The 20,141-nt window shown below is 40.2% G+C and overlaps 1 protein-coding gene across 1 annotated transcript in view; it reads right to left on the bottom strand.

Annotated features, from left to right (window-relative positions):
- Positions 1–20,141, bottom strand: part of megf6b (multiple EGF-like-domains 6b) — a 57,991-nt gene that overhangs the window by 36,221 nt on the left and 1,629 nt on the right. Inside the window, exons 2-4 of the mRNA XM_053483501.1 lie at positions 19,820–19,954; positions 18,482–18,591; positions 14,335–14,439 (exon numbers count right to left, since the gene is read on the bottom strand). Coding sequence (XP_053339476.1) covers positions 14,335–14,439; positions 18,482–18,591; positions 19,820–19,954 — 350 coding nt within the window. The remainder of the gene's footprint in view (positions 1–14,334; positions 14,440–18,481; positions 18,592–19,819; positions 19,955–20,141) is intronic.

Raw genomic sequence — 20,141 nt, 5'->3', positions numbered from 1 at the left:
CTTCAAATCTGTTATTCTGAGTGCTGATTCACAAACATAGGAACTGGTGTGTTTGGTTGGTTGATTGGTTGATTGATTGGTTGATTGATTGGTTTGTATATTCGATTATCTTTATTGCTATACAGCACTAATATCATCTCTTTTACATCCAACAGTGGGCATTCATGGACACTATGGACACATTCATGCACAATTTTTGCACTATATACTTATACTTTCATTATGGACCACTGCACAAATCACTTTAATAATAAGACACTTTAAGAAGACAGTCACTTTATGCATACTTGCACACCTCAGCCATTTTTTTTACATTACTTATGGACAAATTTCTATTTTCTTCTTTCATATTTCAATATTATATATATTTTGTTCTTATTTGTACAGTATATTTTTATTCTTATTTTATCTTAGGTAGCACAGTATATTTTTACTTTTACTAGTTAATTTCATTTTCCTGCAATATTTCTTTTACTGCAATATGTCTTTATTTTTACTTGTACAGTATACTTTACCAGTTAACTTTATTTTCTACCGTATTACCTTTTATTTATATTTATTCTTATGTTTAAGTTTTTATTTTAAAGGGGTCATACAGGCCTACATGCACTTTTTTAAGCCGTTTGGACTGAACTGTGTGTTAGGAGAGTGCGTACACAACCACTCTACGATGATAAAGAGCCGCCCAGTGGTTTTCTTTTCATTTATTACAATAACACGCCCCTTCTGAAATCAGGCCAATCGCAAATGCCTGTCGATGTGACGCCACACCACAAGAGGCCGCTCCTACACTAGTTGATTGACACTGGTGTTTTAGCAAAGACCCGCCCTGAGTGAGAAGACGCTGTCGGCCATTGTTTTTTCGCCGCTGGAGCAAAATGTCGCCTAAGCGAGTGTTGTGTACAGTTGTTGGGTGTAATAGCGAACACAGCAGTCGTCATTCACTACCTAGGGTTAGTGACCTAGGGTACCTACCTAGGGTTAGGTATCTGAGCCACTGAGGACGCAGTGGCTGAATTTAGTTTTTAAAGCTAACGTCCCCGCCGATTTACCTAAATGCGTTCATGTTTGCGCTAATCATTTTTCACCAGACTGCTTTATAAACGCGGGTCAATATAAAGCAGGTTTTACTAGGAAGCTGCTCCTAAAAATCGGATCTGTACTAACGCTTCGTGTTCCTGCTTCATCTTCACCAGGCTCAGTGAGTGTGATTTATTTTACTATGACTCTTTGCAGATCGCCTTTTCTAATAATCACGATGAATGCGGAGTGTAAGTTAACTTGTCTTTATGTGTTATGTCGTCTTCTCTGTGTACATCCGTCTCTATATAATCCCTAATCGCCCGTTTATAATAAACAATGCATTGAGGCGATTGTCTAGTTGCAAACTGTGTACGTAGTCGGAAAACTATATTATGCTTACCTTTGTTACGTTAGATGGTTTATAAGGATGTCTGTCGAAGATTAAGAAGTCATGTAAACACATCAGTAAACACATCGCGTCCGTATCTCTCTCAGTATGCTTCTCGGCTTTATGTTGTTGTTGCTTGCGGCAGCGTGACAGCCCGTTAATTCATGCCCATGCAGTGATGAGAAAGACAAATCGAGCATGTCCATTCTTTTAATTTCTGCGTTGTCAGGCGATATTACAAACTTCCGCGTAGGTTCCGTACTTAAATCAAACCAAAAACGACTGAAGAAAACAGGCTCAGGCTCTACAGTATATTACAGCGTTTTCCAGTTTGGACTGCATTACCCACAAAGCACTGCGTTGCGGGCAATGCTTTGTGGGTAACGCAGTCCAAAGCATTGCCCGCACTGGACTACACTTCCGTGGCTATACCCCACGTGTCACGCCCCACAGAACGGGGGGGGGCGGGCTCAGCAGAGGTCATGAGCATTTAAATTAGCATGTACTGAAACAGGTTGCTGAGAACAGAGCTAGTTTTTACCAGGTAAAAGTAGTGGTTTTTTTTACACAATCCTTTTGAATTTTTAATTAACGTATAATACAAACTTTTCATTAGGACCCTAAAGATCATATTAACATTTAATTAAAAAAGTGATGTGTAGGACCTTTAAGGTCACTGGTAGTCGAAAAAGCATTTCACTGCATATCGTACTGTGTATGACTGTGTACGTGACAAATAAAATTTGAATTTGAATTTGCTTTAGGATGACAATAAATAACTGCTGAGTCAAACGATAGACTGACCCACTACAATTGCTAGAAATCCAATCACTTGTATTCACGGTTCTTTGTGTGTGTGTGTGTGTGTGTGTGTGTGACAGAGAGAGAGAGAGAGAGAGAATGATAGGATTCTTCTACTACTACTGAGTATTACAGAGTCTACACTGCCCCCTACTGTTGAACTGGTGTGCACAGAAAAGTCTGAAAAATTAATTATAAAATCTGCGTTTGAAATACAGTCTATTAATAAGATATTCTTTCAGACGGGACGACCTTATAGCCAGACAGGACTCGTAATTGAGTCTTGTTCGTTCCATGTGTGTCCCATCTGTTCTTTATTCCTCTCCCTCTCTCTCTCTCTGCATTTGTACCTGATCAGATAAAAGATTTGAAACAGTGCTCATCTTATTATCTTCATTAGGATGAACGTCTCGTCCCGTCCCCGTCCCCCCCACACACACTTTTACTGAAATATGACGTGGTACCCATCTGTGCATTTTTCAAACCATGTGAAGAAATACAAAAGCAGATAAATTAGATACAGGAGGGGATCCTCTGTCATCCACCTACACCACAGACGCCAGGAGACAACTGTTCACAACAACTGTTCACAACTGCTCCAGACCAAGAGGAGCGATGAACCCTCACCAAGTGACATGATTCAGCTCGGAATACCTCTGATGTTATTACTGAGGAATGCTATCAGGGCCGAATTTCAACAGAAATCGGAAAATATGATAATCATCCTCTTAATATACTGTGGGATTCCTTTAACGTTGTTATCGCTTTGAATTAAAGAAAATATGAGTTGGGAGAAATTCTTTACTTGCAATTTATTTGCTCGGAATAAAAAATAAAACAGGAATAAAATTAATTTAAACAGGTTTTTATTTGTGCGCTCGGACACCTGATACCTGGAAAAGTATTTTCAGTGAAGATTAAAAAAGTGCGATAGCAATCTATACAAAGCAGATACAGTCCGCTTTAGAAGTATTGGCACCCCTGGTAAATGCAGGTTAAAAAAACATTATTAGGGAAAAGAGTCTTTGTAGTTAACTGGCTTTGAAACATTGAAAAGATAAAACAAATCCAATCTTCAGGATCTTTTATTAAGCACTTGTAAAAAAAAAAAAAAAATATATATATATATATATATATATATATATATATACAAAGTGCAATCTGATCTTAAATATATATATTTTTTGCTCTTTAAAAAAGAAATAAAGTTTTACTACTATTATTATTATTATTATTATTATTATTATTATTGGCACCCCTGTCTTTAATACAAGCTTTGTTAAAACCAACCTTCCTCGTCTCCTAAAATAGTCAAGCTGTTCTTTTAATGAGAAAAAATCCACCTGAACCATAAAAAAAGATCATAATGAGAAACATGTACGAAGGAGTCTTCTAATAATGCTCGGTCCTCTTACCAGCTGCCTTGGCTTTGAATAAGAAATGTGGGGTGTATGTGGGGGGGTGTGGTGGTGGTGGGGGGGGGGGGGGTAGATTAAATAATGGGGTTAACGAGGTGTTCGGATGTAACAGGCGGAAACAAAGTGCAGCTGCTGTAACGTAAGTGAGGATGTTGCAGAAAATTAAAGGGAAATATACAGTAAGAGGATAAAACATATGATCGATAATACTGTTCTTAAATAAATAAATAAATAAATAAATAGTGTATACAGTATACAACACTTTATGCTTTAGGTTCTGCATGTTAGGAACGACTGAGCCTCATCACACCACCGCATCACTGATTAGTTTACGAGAATAGCAGCGCACACACACACACACACACACACACACACTGTTTCAGTCCTTACTTACTGTACACTCACTCACTCATCATCTATACCACTTACTCCTGTATACAGGATTATCCCAGGAGACTTAGGGCACAAGGCAGGTTACACCCTGGATGGGGTGCCAATTGGCCCACACACACACACACACACGCTGGGAATCGAACGCGGACCCTGGAGGTGCAAGGCGACAGTGCTAACCACCAGTGTTGTGTGTTAGGCGTTACAAAGTACAGCGTTACAAAGTACAGCGTTACAGTACTTGGATTACTTTTTCATGTAACGAGTAATTTAACCCGTTGGGTTCGCCATTTAAGTACTGTAGTTTAGTTATATTTTTAAAAATGTAATCCGTTCTTCAGACAATTTATGTAATCCGTGCGTCAGACAGCAGTCATTCCCAATCCCTAAGTGTGTGTGTGTGTGTGTGTGTGTGTGTGTGTGTTTGTGAAAGTCGTCCTACAAGCCCCGCCCCTGATAACCCGCCCCCCTGTTATTCCTGCTGTTATACCCCTATCTCACCTATGCAGTTTGACTATGGGAGGACCGACGCGCGGAAAGATGGAAACTTAATCGCAGCGCCAAAACTCGCGGTGAATCATGATGTACCGTACTTACGGCCACCACGCGAAACCGCGTAGGTTACCCCTACGGGTATTAGTAGTTGACAGATTATGGGCCAAACTTCACTGAGTGATGATGCTAGAATAATTATAAAGGTCTCGACTAAAACAACATGCATGAGGAATCACAAAGGAGTTTTCATTTTCTGCAGTGGAAAATTACTCTAACTAGTTACTTTCATCAGAAAATAACGCTGTAATGTAACTGAATACTTTTTAAAGACAGTAATTCTGTAATGTAAAGTTACTTTAAAAAGTAACGTCCTTCAAACCTGCTAACCGCTAGGCCACTGCGCTGCCTACTCCCGGTACACATCGTAGAAAATTAATTAGTTAAGAAATAAGATGTCAGATTTCATTAGGACAACAGCAACAACAAACCTTTCTAAATCATTCATTTAAAAAAATCATACTGAATCACTAAACTGAATCATACTGACTTCGAATAAAACCGGATTTAATACCTGTACTGAATCATCCTTATGAAATTACTTATTTATAACATTTAATATGATTTTAAATATGATCTAAAATAACCCGTGATCGTTTTCGACCTGCCGAAGTGACGAGTCAACACTCGGGAGACGCATTTCTCACCGCGGTAAAGAGGACATCGAGTGTGTGCGAATTCTCTGCATATCTCTCTTTTTAACCAGCTGCATTTGGTTTCCACATATTTTTTTTCTCTTCCTAAGGCATGTGTTGACAGGACACAGCAGACAAATAACTGCCGTCGCTCAGTAGATAACCCGTAGCCATGAGCAGCCCGAAGACTCCAAAACACTGGCTGGGAGAAGGAATGTCCGAGGAAATGCTCTGCCTTCTCTCTTTTCTCCACAAAACACAAGAAGAGAACGAACAACTAGGGGACATAAAGAAGTTGAATAGATGTGAAACCGGTTTATATTCAGAACTTTGTGACGACGACTGTTGATGTGGTGATACCTGTAGGTTAAGTTTCGCTCTAAGGGTGCTTTCTCATTAGACACAATAGATTTGTTCCCACATTGATTTGGACAGAGCTGGCAAGTCCCACACGCGCGTCCACTTCTCTGTTCAGGTACGATTGGTGCCTGATTGCTATCCGATTCGATCCATGCTTGAATATGCTGTACCGTGCCCAAGACCTTCTCTCAAATCCGACTTGGGCACGGTTCCTGAGCGCAGAACGATTGCGTCCTCACTGACCGAAATGAACCAGACTTTAGCGTCAAGTGTTCGCGGGAACGATCCCAGAGCCCTAATGTTAAAATGCCCTAAAAATAAACTAACTCTGAAAACTAAAAGTGGAGACTTTGGAGCAAACACTGGACTCCCAGAATGCATTGCAGATATCCGGGTCTACGACCCTATGAGACAAGTGGACAGAGTGGACAGGCGAGCAGATGAGACAGCACAACGAAGTGAAGCGCTACAGCGTGGCTGCATTGCTTAGATCATCAACTCAGCATTAGCAAATTGCTAATTAAATCTCGGTCACATGTTAATCACAGAGATTAAAATGCAGGGCATTCTAACTTTCCAGTTTAAAGTTAGCTATGCTAATTATTACATATAGTGGTTTAGCGTCTAATCGCGCTCCATCGTGCTCAGCATGCTTTCATAGCTAATAGCCGTGGCGACTCTGTTTCAGAGTGTTTTATGTCCTTAAACACAAAGTCACTGCCCGAGGTGTGACAGAGACAGAGCTCTCAATACTCTCCTCCGGAGTGAAAATTCTTCCCAAAACAAAACACACGCTGACATTCCTCAGGAAAAAAAGGTCCCTCAGTTATCGGTAATGCCCACTTCCCATTATAATGCTTTATGGCTCTATGTGACGTATGCAGAGGACGAAAATATGCTTTTCAGACCCACCGGGGATGACCTTTAACCTTTTGCATGTGCCGTGTCTGCACGCTGCCTGTTCGAGCCTGACTGTTTGACCTTTTGTTCCCGGAGGCGTGGTGTAGGAGCCTGCAGCGACACGGCACCAGCGCGAGGAATTCCGCAGTAAGTGCTGTGTGCGCTCAAAGTCTCAGGACTGCAGTCGGATTGCGTCTGTTTGTTGTTTTTGTTAATCATCATCATATAATATTTACACTCGAGTATCTTTTATGTGCCGAACAATTTTTTATCTGCCAGAACTATTTAAATTATTAGCAGTATTAGAACATCAGGAATCATTAGGATCTCATGTCGGAAATTAAAATCAACTAGAAACATAATGATTTAAAAATAATTCCGAAAAATAATGATCTATTCTTCTTCCATCTCTCGTTTTCATTTGAAATTATTTAAATATGTAGAAATTTAAGCCATACAATGCCATAGTTCTTCAGAGTTCATAATTAATGATAATTCCAGTAGCAAACTCAGTGTGGCTTCATAACAACCGTGATGCGTTTAACAAAAGATTGAAATCAAAATCAGATGGAATAGATGTGATGGAGGGGTAGCAAATATTCATCAGGAGGCTTTAACAGTAACCATAGAAAAAAAGTTCATATTCCTCCAGAATTCCTCCAACATTATTTCAACGGAAATGTTGTGGGAATGTTCATGAACGTTATATCATTTGGAACATCCTCAGATTCATGAAACCCAAATTTTCCAGAACCATAAAATGCTTTTTAAAGGCTAAAACTCGTAATATTTACTCGTAATAACGAATAAGATCAGAGCTGTTAACCGTCTACGTTTGTACTGTGTACTGCTGGCTGGATTTGCGAGTCTCTGGTCACATGGAGTCTGAGGACGCCGTGATGTGAAAGTGACCAACAAATTTGGAACCAACAAACGTTATCCAACAAACGTTATCACCTTGAGCGAATCCGTTGAGTTAAACACAGGCCCTGCTTCCATGATGAAGCCATCAGACTCCACATCTGTCTGCTGAGGGTCATCACCAGGGCAAGCAACAGGGCCGAGAGAAGGCATGAGAGAGAACTAAGCTCGTGAAACGCTGCGTCTGCTCTCAGATGCGGTTGTCACGCTGACTTATTTTTCATTAGTGAAGGTTTTACATGATGCTCGGAGAGATGGCACCAAACAGCGGCACGCCTCCTAGAAACCACCTGGTTCCTCTGAGACACATGAATCTTCCTCATTCTGCATCTCACACACTTGGAGGAATGCTCGGGTGTCTATCCTCTTCCTAATACAGAAGCTCACAGATTCTCACCACTGGATAGAGTCCATGTGGAGAACCATTGCACTTATGAAGGTGCACTTATGAAGCACTTATTTGACTTAAAAGTCCCTGGAATTTTACTCTAAGCTGTCCATGAGATTTACACTTTATGTTTCTATTTATGAAAGGACCCAGAGAGAAAATCAGGAGAATAATCCTCCATAGACTCCCTAAAGCCCGAGTGTGAGCGGAGAGCATCCAGGATGATGAATGTGACTAAAAGCTCAGGGGTGTCTGCTGTAATTAATGAGGCAGCACGACAGGAAGTGGAGCAACAAAGAACAGGAAACCGACCAGGAAACAGGAACGCCGGGTTTATCAAAGATTAAAAATGATCTTTAGGCTTTAAAACATTAACACGACTCGCTCATCTTCATCTTCCCTCCTGTCCTAATGGTCTGTATCTTCTACTGTCAGCTTCTGTAAATGTTTCCATCTTCGAGTAAAAGAGACAATGTGAGATGTAAAAGAAAGAATTCAAATAATTTCTTTTAAAATAAAATGATGTGATTTAGTTAGAGATGCACCATCACCACGTTTTTGTCAGAAATATTACAAGAACAAGAAGGTTCATTCAACACCAATGTCACTTTTTTACATGTACAGGAGTGAGAATTCTATTTATATCACAATTACACTTTCTACAATCTACAGGTCTATAAAGAAGGACATCCATTTACTATCACTTTTAACAGTTTGAAAGACAAAAATGGATATTTTTTCAGTGCTTTGGTGGCGCTGTTTCTTTCATATAGGAATGTAGATTTCATTAGGGATAGGAATCACCAGGGATCACCTGTCACGATATTATCATAATTCCTTATTGTTCTTTCCATTTGTATTGCGATTCTGTAACTATCACGATTTTATAAACATCCCAAATCAATAATCTTTTTTTTTTTGTTACAATTCCAAACACTTTGCTCCTAGACAGGATGCTGCGATGCCTGCTGTGTGAGCATTAAAGCATGCTACCTGTAGGATTGCAGAGAAACTGCAATATTGCATCATCTTAAATGTCAAACATCTAAAACTTCAAAAACGAATCACACAAATGATTTTAAGTCAGTGTGGCAATACATAAATTGAATCGATTTCTCTCTATGTTTCATTTCATGTGTGCATATAAATACAATTTTTACCTTAGTTATCTTCTCTGTTGTTCATAACACTGTTGCCTGTTTACTTTTATCTATATACATAAAAGAAAGCTTTGGCCTGTACATTCCTCTTTCAATTATATCTTTATGTTTCATACATTGGAGAACCAGAAACCAGTCTCAGAATAATTTCGGTCTATATGTCTGTCCAGCCAGATCTTGTCACAGCATCACGCAAACCTGGTGGGAGAGAATTTAATGATACTCTGGCAGTAGTTCGGTATCTGTTTACTTCGGGAAGCTGCACCATAAATGGAATAAAATCTTGAGTAGAAGTTAACGAGCAGCAACGTGCCAGATGACGTCATAGAATATCGTCGCTCAACAGCGACAATCAACACGACAGTTTACCGTGTACGTATACACCGAGAATGGGTAAGGCACAGAAACAACGGTGATGGAACATGTCGATAACAGTTCTCTTCCGCTGTTCATCACAAGGCGCCGTGTTTAAACGGTTTCCAGGCGTGAGAATGGACCACGTCTACAGGTTACCTCTTGTGATGTAAAGATAGTAAGAAAGCCTCATTTGGGTTTGTGTCCGGCCTTGACCGCCCCTGAACCTTGAACACAAGCAGGTGCTTGCAAATGAACCACGAACACTGTGAAGTGCAAAACGTCTCCGGCTGCTTTCACACACTTTTATCTCTCGAGCAATCAGATCACAGGTTAGGAGGCGAGCGAGGAAAAACGACTATGACTACGTCCAATATACTCTATCTAAAAATTCTTAAAACCTCTTTCATTTTTACTTTCACTGAAAGCGGACTGTTTTTAATAAAAAGTGAAAGTTTACATCATTCTGAAACCATCTCTAATCAGCCTGCATGACAGGACCAGTTACAAACTGACAGCACCAGTCCATGCGATGTGCTGGTGGCCTGTAGAGGTGAAGAGTTTTTTTGTGTTTTTTTTTAACGATGCCTCGCTTCTCAAACCTTCACACATGACCCTGTCGACCTGACATGAAGCGAGTTCATTAGAATCACTGATCCCTCAAACTTCCAGGTCATCCTGCTGGACCTCCAGCACAGATTCAACACTGCTGCATTCAGTAGCAAGGCAGCTCCAAGGACATCCATCATCCACTACAATCTTCTGATCTAAAAGATCTGAGTGGATTTCTGACCTCGGTATCACTCAGAACCTTCTCACCATGCATGAGAAAGGACATGCTGATGACTGACACGGGGCAAACATGCTGGAGAGAAAAGGGGATTGATACGCTTGAAGGAGGCTGGATTCTAATACTTGGCCCGGTTCTTACCTTATAATTACACAGGAGGAGACTGACGAGGTTTAACTACTTATCACTCAGTAGGTCCTTGTGGAACCAAAAATGCTTGAACTACCGAACCATTCAAATATTTGTAGGATTCAAACCTGAATTATATAACCTATATATAAAATTTGGTGTGCCAGAGGAGATCTGTTCCCCCAACGGCCATAAAATTATACAACTGTTCTCTGTAACTCATACACTATCTGGATATACACTGACAGTAACAGTAACACAATAGGACACTATTACTTACCTGTATTAATAATATAATAATAGCAATATTACATCTCAATAAAATATGTAATACAATATTACATACATATATTAAATTACTGTGAAATATTTACAATAGCTCTCGGGTCATATTTAGTGTGCAATAAGGTTATAATGGCATATTTAGTGTATTCATTTAAGGGATTCAAAAGTTTAGTGTGCATTATAGTACTTACTGTTTTGGAACTCTTTTTATTTTATTTTATTTTATTTTATATACAAAAAAAAAAAAAAATACATATATATATACAGGGTGGGCCATTTATATGGATGCACCGTAACTTTATTCTTTCATGAGTTATTTACAATTATAAAATGTGTTCAATGTGCTGCCCATTGTGTTGGATTGTCAATGCAAGCCTCTTCTCCCACTCTTCACACACTGATAGCAACACCGCAGGAGAAATGCTAGCACATTGAACACATTTATAACACATTTTATAAATGGTCAGAAACTTGTAAATAACTCATGAAAGAATAAAGTTACGTTAAAACCAAGCGCACCATTGTTTTTCTTGTGAAATTCCCAATAAGTTTGATGTGTCACATGACCCTCTTCCTATTAACACAAAAAAAAAAAAAGTTGGATCCAAAATGGCCGACTTCAAAATGGCCACCATGGTCACCATCCATCTTGAAAAGTTAATATCACCAAGCATTCCCATTTTATTAAGGTGTGTCCATATAAATAGCCCACCCTGTATATATATATATATATATATATATATATATAATGTATTTTTTTTTTTTTTGTTATTTATTACATAACAACTGTGAACAACTGTAACCAAGAATAAGCAATTTCCCCCTGGCATTAATAAAGACTTATTGAAAAAACTTATTGAAGGGATTTTATCAAAGTATAAACTGAAGAACGATTAATGGTCTTACAGTAGATTTGATCATTTTGATAAGAGTGAAGTCATCACAGGCAGTACCGGGCAGGTTAACCATGGCCAGTTCATGTGTGAACATGATTCCTTAAGCTGTCAGAACCACGCTTTTACACTCTGACTCCTGGAACATGGTGAGGCCATCAGGGAGGAAAATGAGCAATGAACCAACCCCAGGTCATAACACTTCCACCAGGGACTTGAACACTTCAAGCGCTTCCCTTTTTTCGCACTGGAATTTGGGTTAAACTGGATTTATCAGACCACATGACCTTTCTCTATTGCTCCAAAGTCCAACATTTACTGTATGCTCCCCAACAAACTAAAGCCCTTTTCCTGATTAGTCTCGATTAAACACAGCTCTGGTTGTCTCACGCAACTTCACCAAGAGTGTAAGTCATCTCCCACCACGCTCATTCAGACCACGTTGTCCAAGCACATTTCTTCTGTAAAGTTGAATGTTCAGCTCTATCATTCCAGAGTTTAATAATGTGTTGGACATTAAGGTCAATGAAGGCCAATAACTCAATACCTTTTTTGACCGGGCAGTGTAGAAAGAATAGGATAGACACTACTGTAGGTAGATTGTTAAAGGTGTGCTGGCCTCCATGTGGTTGTCTCTTTCTCTGTCTGTCTGCAGTCTGAATGTAGACCGAGTGCAGCTGTTAATGCGTAAACAGTGCTGACTGTCATTACAAATCCACCAACACATTGCTTTCACATGCAACTGCATGTCAGGAGAGTCAGACTGGCTTTCTTTATCTGATTTCCTCTAGTTTACGGCTTCATAAATGATGGGGGAAGATCATCATATCTTTTAAAAAAGGCCCTCGCAAATCTGTAACCTGTAAAAATCTCTAGAGGGAGTGTGATGCTTGGAAAGGTTTATAATAAAAAACAGTGTTGTGTACCAGAACGCAAGACGAAAATGGCAGGAACAGTGTTGGAAGCTATGTTCTGCACAGTTCTGTGTTATGAAGGGCAGCTGTTGGATTTATACACAGACCTTCTGTTATGTGCTAAAGCCACAGGGATATGTCAGATGTCATCACATGGTACACTATTACAGGTAAGTATGATGGACAGGAATGTGGTAACAACTGGAGTGCGGAATTCCTGCTTGACATCATAACTGGCAAAAACTGACCCGGTGTTTATGGAGCTCACGTTGGCTTTATAGTCACAATGAAAACATATATATAGGGGTTTTTTTTTCGGAGGAAATGCTCTGCTTGTTGCTTGATTTAAGCTGAAAGAAATGTGCTTCTGGTAAGGACAGTTTATTTAAACATTGAGCAAATGGTAAACAAACTATCAGCTCCATCTTCCAGACGTTTGGGCGGAGAAATGACTGCACAACAGCCGTGTGGTTTATGGTCTGGATTCGAACATCTGTCTTGGTTACGGTCAAGTTTCTGTGATGTATAGCATTGAGGTCCTTGTTAGCTGGCAGTTGAGAAGATGAATGTGTCTTAGATCACTTATAGAAGCTACACCTTTGTTAAAAAGCATGTATAATCTAAATACCAATGTGAAAGTTATTTAGAACACGTGTTTGAGCACACTGGTACTCTAAGATCCATGTGCGTATTTTATTACGCCTAACTCTTTTTCCTCGGGCACATTTCATTTATTTCATGACGGTAGAACCTGAGGATGTCCTACCGCTCTACAGAGGTGCCGCAATGCCCCAGGCACAGGTCCCGCCCTTCAGGTAACAATGGACCAGTCTCTGTCCATGATCAGGCTGGGTGTCAATCAGAAAAGCAATAAAACCATCACACTATTCATAAGCTAATAGCATCCTAAAGGGAAAAGGGCAAGACCTTATGCAAAGCTCTCCACAGTCAGGAAAAAAAACAATGGCAGTGGGTCTCCACATGGCGGGAAAATAGTCATGTGGAACTGGCATTTCCTTTTACCACTTCAAATGCGTGGATAGACATTTGGGTGGCAGGGGGTTGGCCACATGCAGGGACGGCAGAATGGCGGAAATTTAAGTACCGTTTTCACCAAACAAAGGACTGAAAAGAAAAGGGATTAACAGACCAATCACTGTCTCGTTGGAGAGACACAGCATTGCTGTCAGCTTGACAAATAAGTACGTTTCATTTAAACTAACAGAGTAGCAACATAATCCGATTTTTGTCTAATTACTGGCTCAATTACTGACAAGTAGCATTATCGTCAGATTATTACTCATGGATGTAACAGTCCTAATGATCAGATTACAAAAATAAAAAAATCTGCATTAATACGCATAAGATCAACATGACTAATAGACACACTTATGTCCTGTTTCTGTGTGTGTATAGTCAACAAACAAGCAAAAGATGAAATAGATCTTTAGATCTCTATTCACTCCATTAAAGTCACATCAAGACGGCTTATCTCAACTCACTGATAATAATTTTAAGATACTTGACAGCAAAATCTGGGTTAAAGTTGTCTTGTGTCCATGCCACTGTCCACCTTTTGACTGGAGTCCCAATCCATCTCATCCCATCCCTTTCCTTTTCTGAAATTGTCCCCTAAAGTGTGTTTAAATATGATGGGGCGGTCATTCTGTGCTGGATGAAGCGGTGTCAGGAATTTCCTGTCGTGTGGGGATATCACTAAAGCAACCGTCTCGTCCATTCCTAACACACTACTGAACTGTTGGCTTCCATTTCTTATTTGCAAGAGATAAAATTCTTGACCTTCTACAGCTTGAGACCAACATCAGACAGAAGGAGACTGAAATTCGAGCATTAAGGAAGCACAAGGAAGGAAGGAAGGAAGGAAGGAAGGAAGGATATGCCAAGATACCGAGATTTCAGGAGCGTGTGAGATGTGAAATGCATTCACAGACAAAACAAAAGATACACTGATAGTCTGTAGCTCCATGTGACATACGTCGAGCATGATGTAAAGGTGAACTGTATTTACTCACCGTACTGACAGCTGGGGCCGTGGAAGCCAGCCGGGCACTCACAGAGTTGAGAGGACCCTTCTCTGCAATGGCCTCCGTTAAAACAGACGCCATAGCTGCAGATAGCTGGCGGAAAGAAACCGTAGTTATTAGAGATGAGAAAAATAAGCGAGCAAAAATAATAATACAATGAAGTAGATTGTGTATAAAACATTACAACATACTATAATACATTTTCTTTTAGATATTAAAAGTTTTTCATTAAAAGTTATTTGTGAGTATTGGGATTTGAGATTTGGGATTTATCCAGAACCCACTGCAGTCCAAATAGGGACCGTGGAGGCCATTGGTGACCAATGTATTCATTCCCATTTTTACAGCCAGACACTACAGCCTATTTGGAAACGGCAATTAGCCTAATCCACATGTCTCTGGACTGTGGGAGGAAACCAGAATACCTTAAGGAAGCCCACCAAGCACAGTGAAAGCATGCGAACCCCATGGACACACACCCTGAGGCAGGACTCGAACCCGGACCTTGGAAGTGCAAGCAGACTTAAAATGCGTTGCTTAGCATTCTAAATATGTTTATTATACTGCATGTATTGGTGTATTAACATTTTAATTATTTAATTATAGAAATGACAGAGATTTATTTACAGTCTGTCTCATTTATTCCAAGCCAAAGCTTTTTCAATTCTATCAATAAGTCTGTATATAATAATAAAATCTAATCAAAATGTTCAAAAATACTCACTAAATTAGACACTAACACTTTTCTCTATAAAAGCTCCAATAGTGTAGATTTGGTCATTTGCTTTAAAAAAAAAAAATATATATATATATATATATATATATATATATATATATCAACCATCCAAAAAAAATTCAAACATGTAATGTCCTGTGCATGTCTTTCAGGTGGTGTGTTCCAGGATTTACACAGAGACCAAACAAGTCATGTCATGCTCAGACACTTAATCCACCGAAACTCATTTGGGACTTTTCTTACATTTTCTGCCTTTCATTATTTACACAGCCCAAAAAAAAAATTTAGCTTCTGGATCACAGCTGAGCATTTTCTCCATTATTTTCTGTGCTTCAGTGACATTTTTCGTAAAAAACTCAACAGAGCTCGTAGGCTCCTCCAAGAAGCTAGATGAAGAGGACAGGGGCTGAATGTGTTTTCAATCAGCAAGAATTACAGCCACCAGACACACTAATCACACTCCCCCCCCCCCCCCCCCCACAAGCAGGGGTCCATTCATTCTATTTAAGCTATGTGTGTGTGTGTGTGTGTGTGTGTGTGTGTGTGTGCGCGTATGCATGTGTGTGCTACTGTGAATCCAAAAATCCGTAAATGAACATGAGTATTCTGTGCCCCATAAAGGCCTCTTGGGCAAAGTATAGACCATCAGATGTCACATTCCATAAACGCCCATCACTCAAAACTAATGACCCCCACATCTTTTTCGCTTGCGTGTGTGTTTGTTTAACTTGTGCCAGGTGTGTATGTACGTATGTATGTATGTATGTTTGCATGAGTGTAGTCCTGTCTGAATGTGATGTATGCTCCATGTCTGCTCCGGGGCTTCCTCATCAGACTGAGACTTGACGGTTCTGCTGCGGAGGAACACGAACCCTGAGCTGATAATAGTTTTGTTAGTATTCAAAATCCACTTTAAATAATTACCTAATGTATCTTTAGGCAAAACCCCAGTTTATAGGTAATTAAAGCTACATAATTAACCCCAATTGGACAATTATGGTTAATTTACATTGTCTGTACCTGTACTAGTACATTATTATCTAACAGTGAAGCCCTCAAGTCTGATGTAAGGCATTAAATACTGCATAGTGTCTCTACTGCATAGTGTCATTATAATTTTCACCCAGTTTAATTATTGTCAGTATTGTGAGAATTATTATTTTTTTCTTAAATACAGTTTAAAAAAACCTTTTTTTAGACTTAAGCTGGCATGTGGTTGCCTTTTTCTTTTGCTTTCGTTCTCCTTTTTTTAGTAAACGATACTTTGATGAAGGAGTGCCAGATGCCTGATAATAGGGTTGAGACTTCTAGGAATCCTGCTTAGGTTTAAGATGAAGATTTTCACACTGAAACCAGCAGTCTGTAGTAGAAAAACCGAGCTTATATTAAAGTGTGCCGAGCTGTCGATCAAGTTCAGGATTACATTCACAAAGAGAAAAAAATATCGCTTTATTTCACAACTCCCAAACAGGTACAATTACAGAGTGTTTTAAATTATACCACTTTGGAGAGAAGAGTAAACCCTCTGCCTAGCTGCCAAGTACTGTACAGTCGCTGAAAAAGACAGAAGGAGAAAATCCACTCAAAAGAAGCAAACAGTCCCTGAAACAATGGGTCATGAAAGTGTCATGTCTGAAACGAAGAGAAATCAATAGTCATGTGGCTTTTGTAACCGCTCGCATTGTTGCGCAGAAGTACATGGCGTCTGGTGACCCTCAGACCACCCACAGACACCGCTCAGGACATCCGGTAAAAGCTCCTGAGATCCACATGGACATCTGTTCAACACTGGATTTAATCTGCTGATGAACGACTTGAGAGACGGATAAAAGTGAGGTCGTAGTATTGGGGAGCAACTGTCCTCTCTCTTTAGAATGAATGAAAAGTCTGAAATCTACTCCTGATTCCCCCATTTGCATCAGTCTCCATTGTGCAGAAAGAGATACTTAAAGATGAAAAGAAAAGGAAATACCAGTTAAAGCTAAGGAGGTCTTCCAAAGCATCTTCACCACTAAGAGTACTTAGAGTCAAGGAGTCAACTGGTGCACTTGAGAAACAAAAAAAAAGCTGTTCTGTAAGTGGTCTAGGCAAAAAAGCCAATTAATGTGCCTTTTTCATTTATTTCCTGTCCTTAAAGAAGAATGGGAATTGGTTTTGTTCCACTCTTCCCACTTCCTGTTGTTGGAGTTTGTGCTAATCCTGTGTAAAGCTCAATCTTACATCTGGCTCGGGGGGGGGTTGATATTTAAGTGGACCGGTTTTTAAAGAAAAGAAAAATCATTTCCAAAGGAGAAAGAAAACATTTTCGACGTGTCCTCGCGAGCACCAAAAGGAACAGCAGCCGAATAACGAGGGTCATTAGACTAATTACCTTAGCCTAGCTTTTGAAGCAGTATGATGGAGTAAGCTTCATGGTTACACCCTGTCTTTATCCTGGACACTCTTTAATTCCCCAGAGTGTGAAAGCAGAACCATGGAGACAACCTTTCATTCTGTGGATACACTCTAAACAGCCTGGACTTCCACATCTATGATACTACAGGCAGGGCTGATACACGTCAGGCTCCTTCTTATTTATCCTGCGGCTTTATCCTGGTTCACTTGTTTAAAAAAAAAAAAGTAACTAATTTGTCCTTATAATCTCCCGTGACTGATCAAGGCCTGGAGTTAGAAAGATAAAAGCTCAACATAGATCCAGTAGCACCACTTAAGAGCAGCGGATGTGGTGCCAGAAATTTGTGAGCCGGGCAGAGAGAAATGTGTGTCGACAGACTTTTTTTTGGGGGGGGTGTTGCAAAACAAACCGGTATTGGGTTGAGCGCTAGGTTTGGTTTTAGCTGGGATAACGAGTGGTTTAACCTTCAGCAGCACACAAAGAGGCCTTTGAGAGTGGTGTTAGATCCAGTAACGTGACCCGTAGCCAGGGAATTGTCTGCAGCAGCCTTGTGTGTTGATCTAAAGGTCTTTGCCCTGAGTAGAGCCATGCATCTAGCACAGGAGCCTAGCTCTGATTCTCCCGCACTTACCCTGCGACCACATCCAGGGTGGAATGGATCTTTACAAGTTAACCTGTTCTGGCAGGAAACAGACTTCTTTATTGAGGAGTAGTGTAGATTAAAACAACACGTATTTCTGTGTCAGTCTCTAGTTATTTTATTCTTCCGGACTCACCACTGCATCCAAACAAGCCACCTTTCAAAGTAACCGTGTTCTTTACCGAATTGGTATGGGTAATGCATGTTATTTTAGCTCAAAGACGGTTTATTAGAAATACGATTTCTAATTTTATTATTTCTTTATAATGCTTTTATATACCTTTAATGGGAAGTCATATATGACAGGATAAGAATAAACCACGATTAATAAGGAATCATAGAACCAGAATAATGCAGCACTTACGGTAGAGACATCCAGCTTCCCCGCTGAGCTGCGACCAACCTGGGCAGCACTTGTGAACCGTCTCATGAGTCTGTCGATACACTTGTCTGTACGCAGTGTAATACGCTGTCCTGCAACAAAACACGCCAATCCTTTATTACCTTTTAACTTTATTACTTCCAAACAACCTCTTTACCCAGTCTCACACTAACAGTGGGCTGCTACAGAGCCGTGCCCGACTCTGTCATCACCTCCTTTTAGTGCTTTGATGACGACGATGACAAAGACGACGACAATGATGATGGTGATCACAACCATCATCGCGGCCTCTCAGTGTAAAGGAAACCACAGCACTCGCCTCAGGTCGTGTTCGCGGTTAGACGGCAGAGTGAAAGACTTGAACCGCGACCAGTGTTGCGCGTTACACCCAACAATGACCGTGACTAATGTTTAGGGATAAACTTCAATGCACAAAACACAAACAGTGTGTAATTTGTGAGACATCTTCCAACTCTTTCATGTTTCTTTCTCAAAGCATGAGACAGACCCAGGCTTTGTGTTAAAGCCACGACCCCGGGCCCTGTAGTTTGGGCTTCTCTTGGGCTCCGTCACACCATGCTCGCTCACAGCTCTCTGTTTATGAGCTCTAATTGCAGGCTTGGTGGCTTTTAAGAGCAGGGCTCAGCTCACTGCGATCTGTACGCAGAGAAAGCAAAATCAAAGCTCCAGCCACGCAAGAATGCCTAAGACGTCCTGGAGATGCCGGGCGAATTGCAGCAGCTTTCTGGAAAAGCATGGTGACACCTTGCAGTTTGGGGTGATTAAAGGAAATTCCACTGATTACAGAACAAACAAAGATGAGCAAATGAAAGAGGAGTATCTCCTGATGTGTCTTTAAATGGCTTGCATAAACATTCAAACATACAACTTGGAAAAAGGAATATTCGGAATATTTTTCATTAAAAATAAAGTTAATTTATGACAAAGAAAAACAAAGAAGTAGAGAAGGCGACTGTTTATTAAATATACATAGGAAGCAATTTTTTACTCAGTCACATCTAATAATTACACTCATCTATCAAAGGGGTTTTTCTTCATCCATTCATTCATTCATTCATTCCTCTTATATATATCCTGTAGAGGATCATGCAAGTACATTGGGAATGCCAGTTAGCCTAATCTGTATGTCCTTGGACTGTTGGAGGAAACCAAAGCACCTAGACGGGAATCTAACAGTCGACGCACGAGGTGGGCAAATCACTACGCAGAGCTGCTGCGAGGAGTTTATTTCTATTTTTAAAAATATTATTTATCCAAAAATGAACTGAAATAAAAAGACAGTATAGTCAGGATCCCCACCTCCGCTCATAGCCCATGCACCACGACTGTCCTTCACATCCTTGTTTCCACACTTTGACCATTCGGGTGAACGCTTGCACGCAGGGCTGCATGTGAGCCACCAGCTTCACCTCGCGCTCTGTGCACACGTTAAGCCTGCAGAGGACACATGAACAGACGGTGAGTCACGATGTAATGAGTCAGGAGTAATCATGTGTTTGTGTTTTTGTGGGGGGTTTTTTGTGTTCACCTCTTAATTCTGCACCTGGTACCTGATTTTAAAGCATTTCCTACTCCACCAGTACACATAAACACTGAATATCCAACATCTAGAGTAGTTTAA

The sequence above is a fragment of the Clarias gariepinus genome, chromosome 23 (assembly GCF_024256425.1).
Source record: "Clarias gariepinus isolate MV-2021 ecotype Netherlands chromosome 23, CGAR_prim_01v2, whole genome shotgun sequence".
In the NCBI taxonomy this organism is placed as follows: Eukaryota; Metazoa; Chordata; class Actinopteri; order Siluriformes; family Clariidae; genus Clarias; species Clarias gariepinus.
Note: the sequence above shows the minus strand (reverse complement) of the source record. Positions and strands in the feature narration are given on the sequence as shown.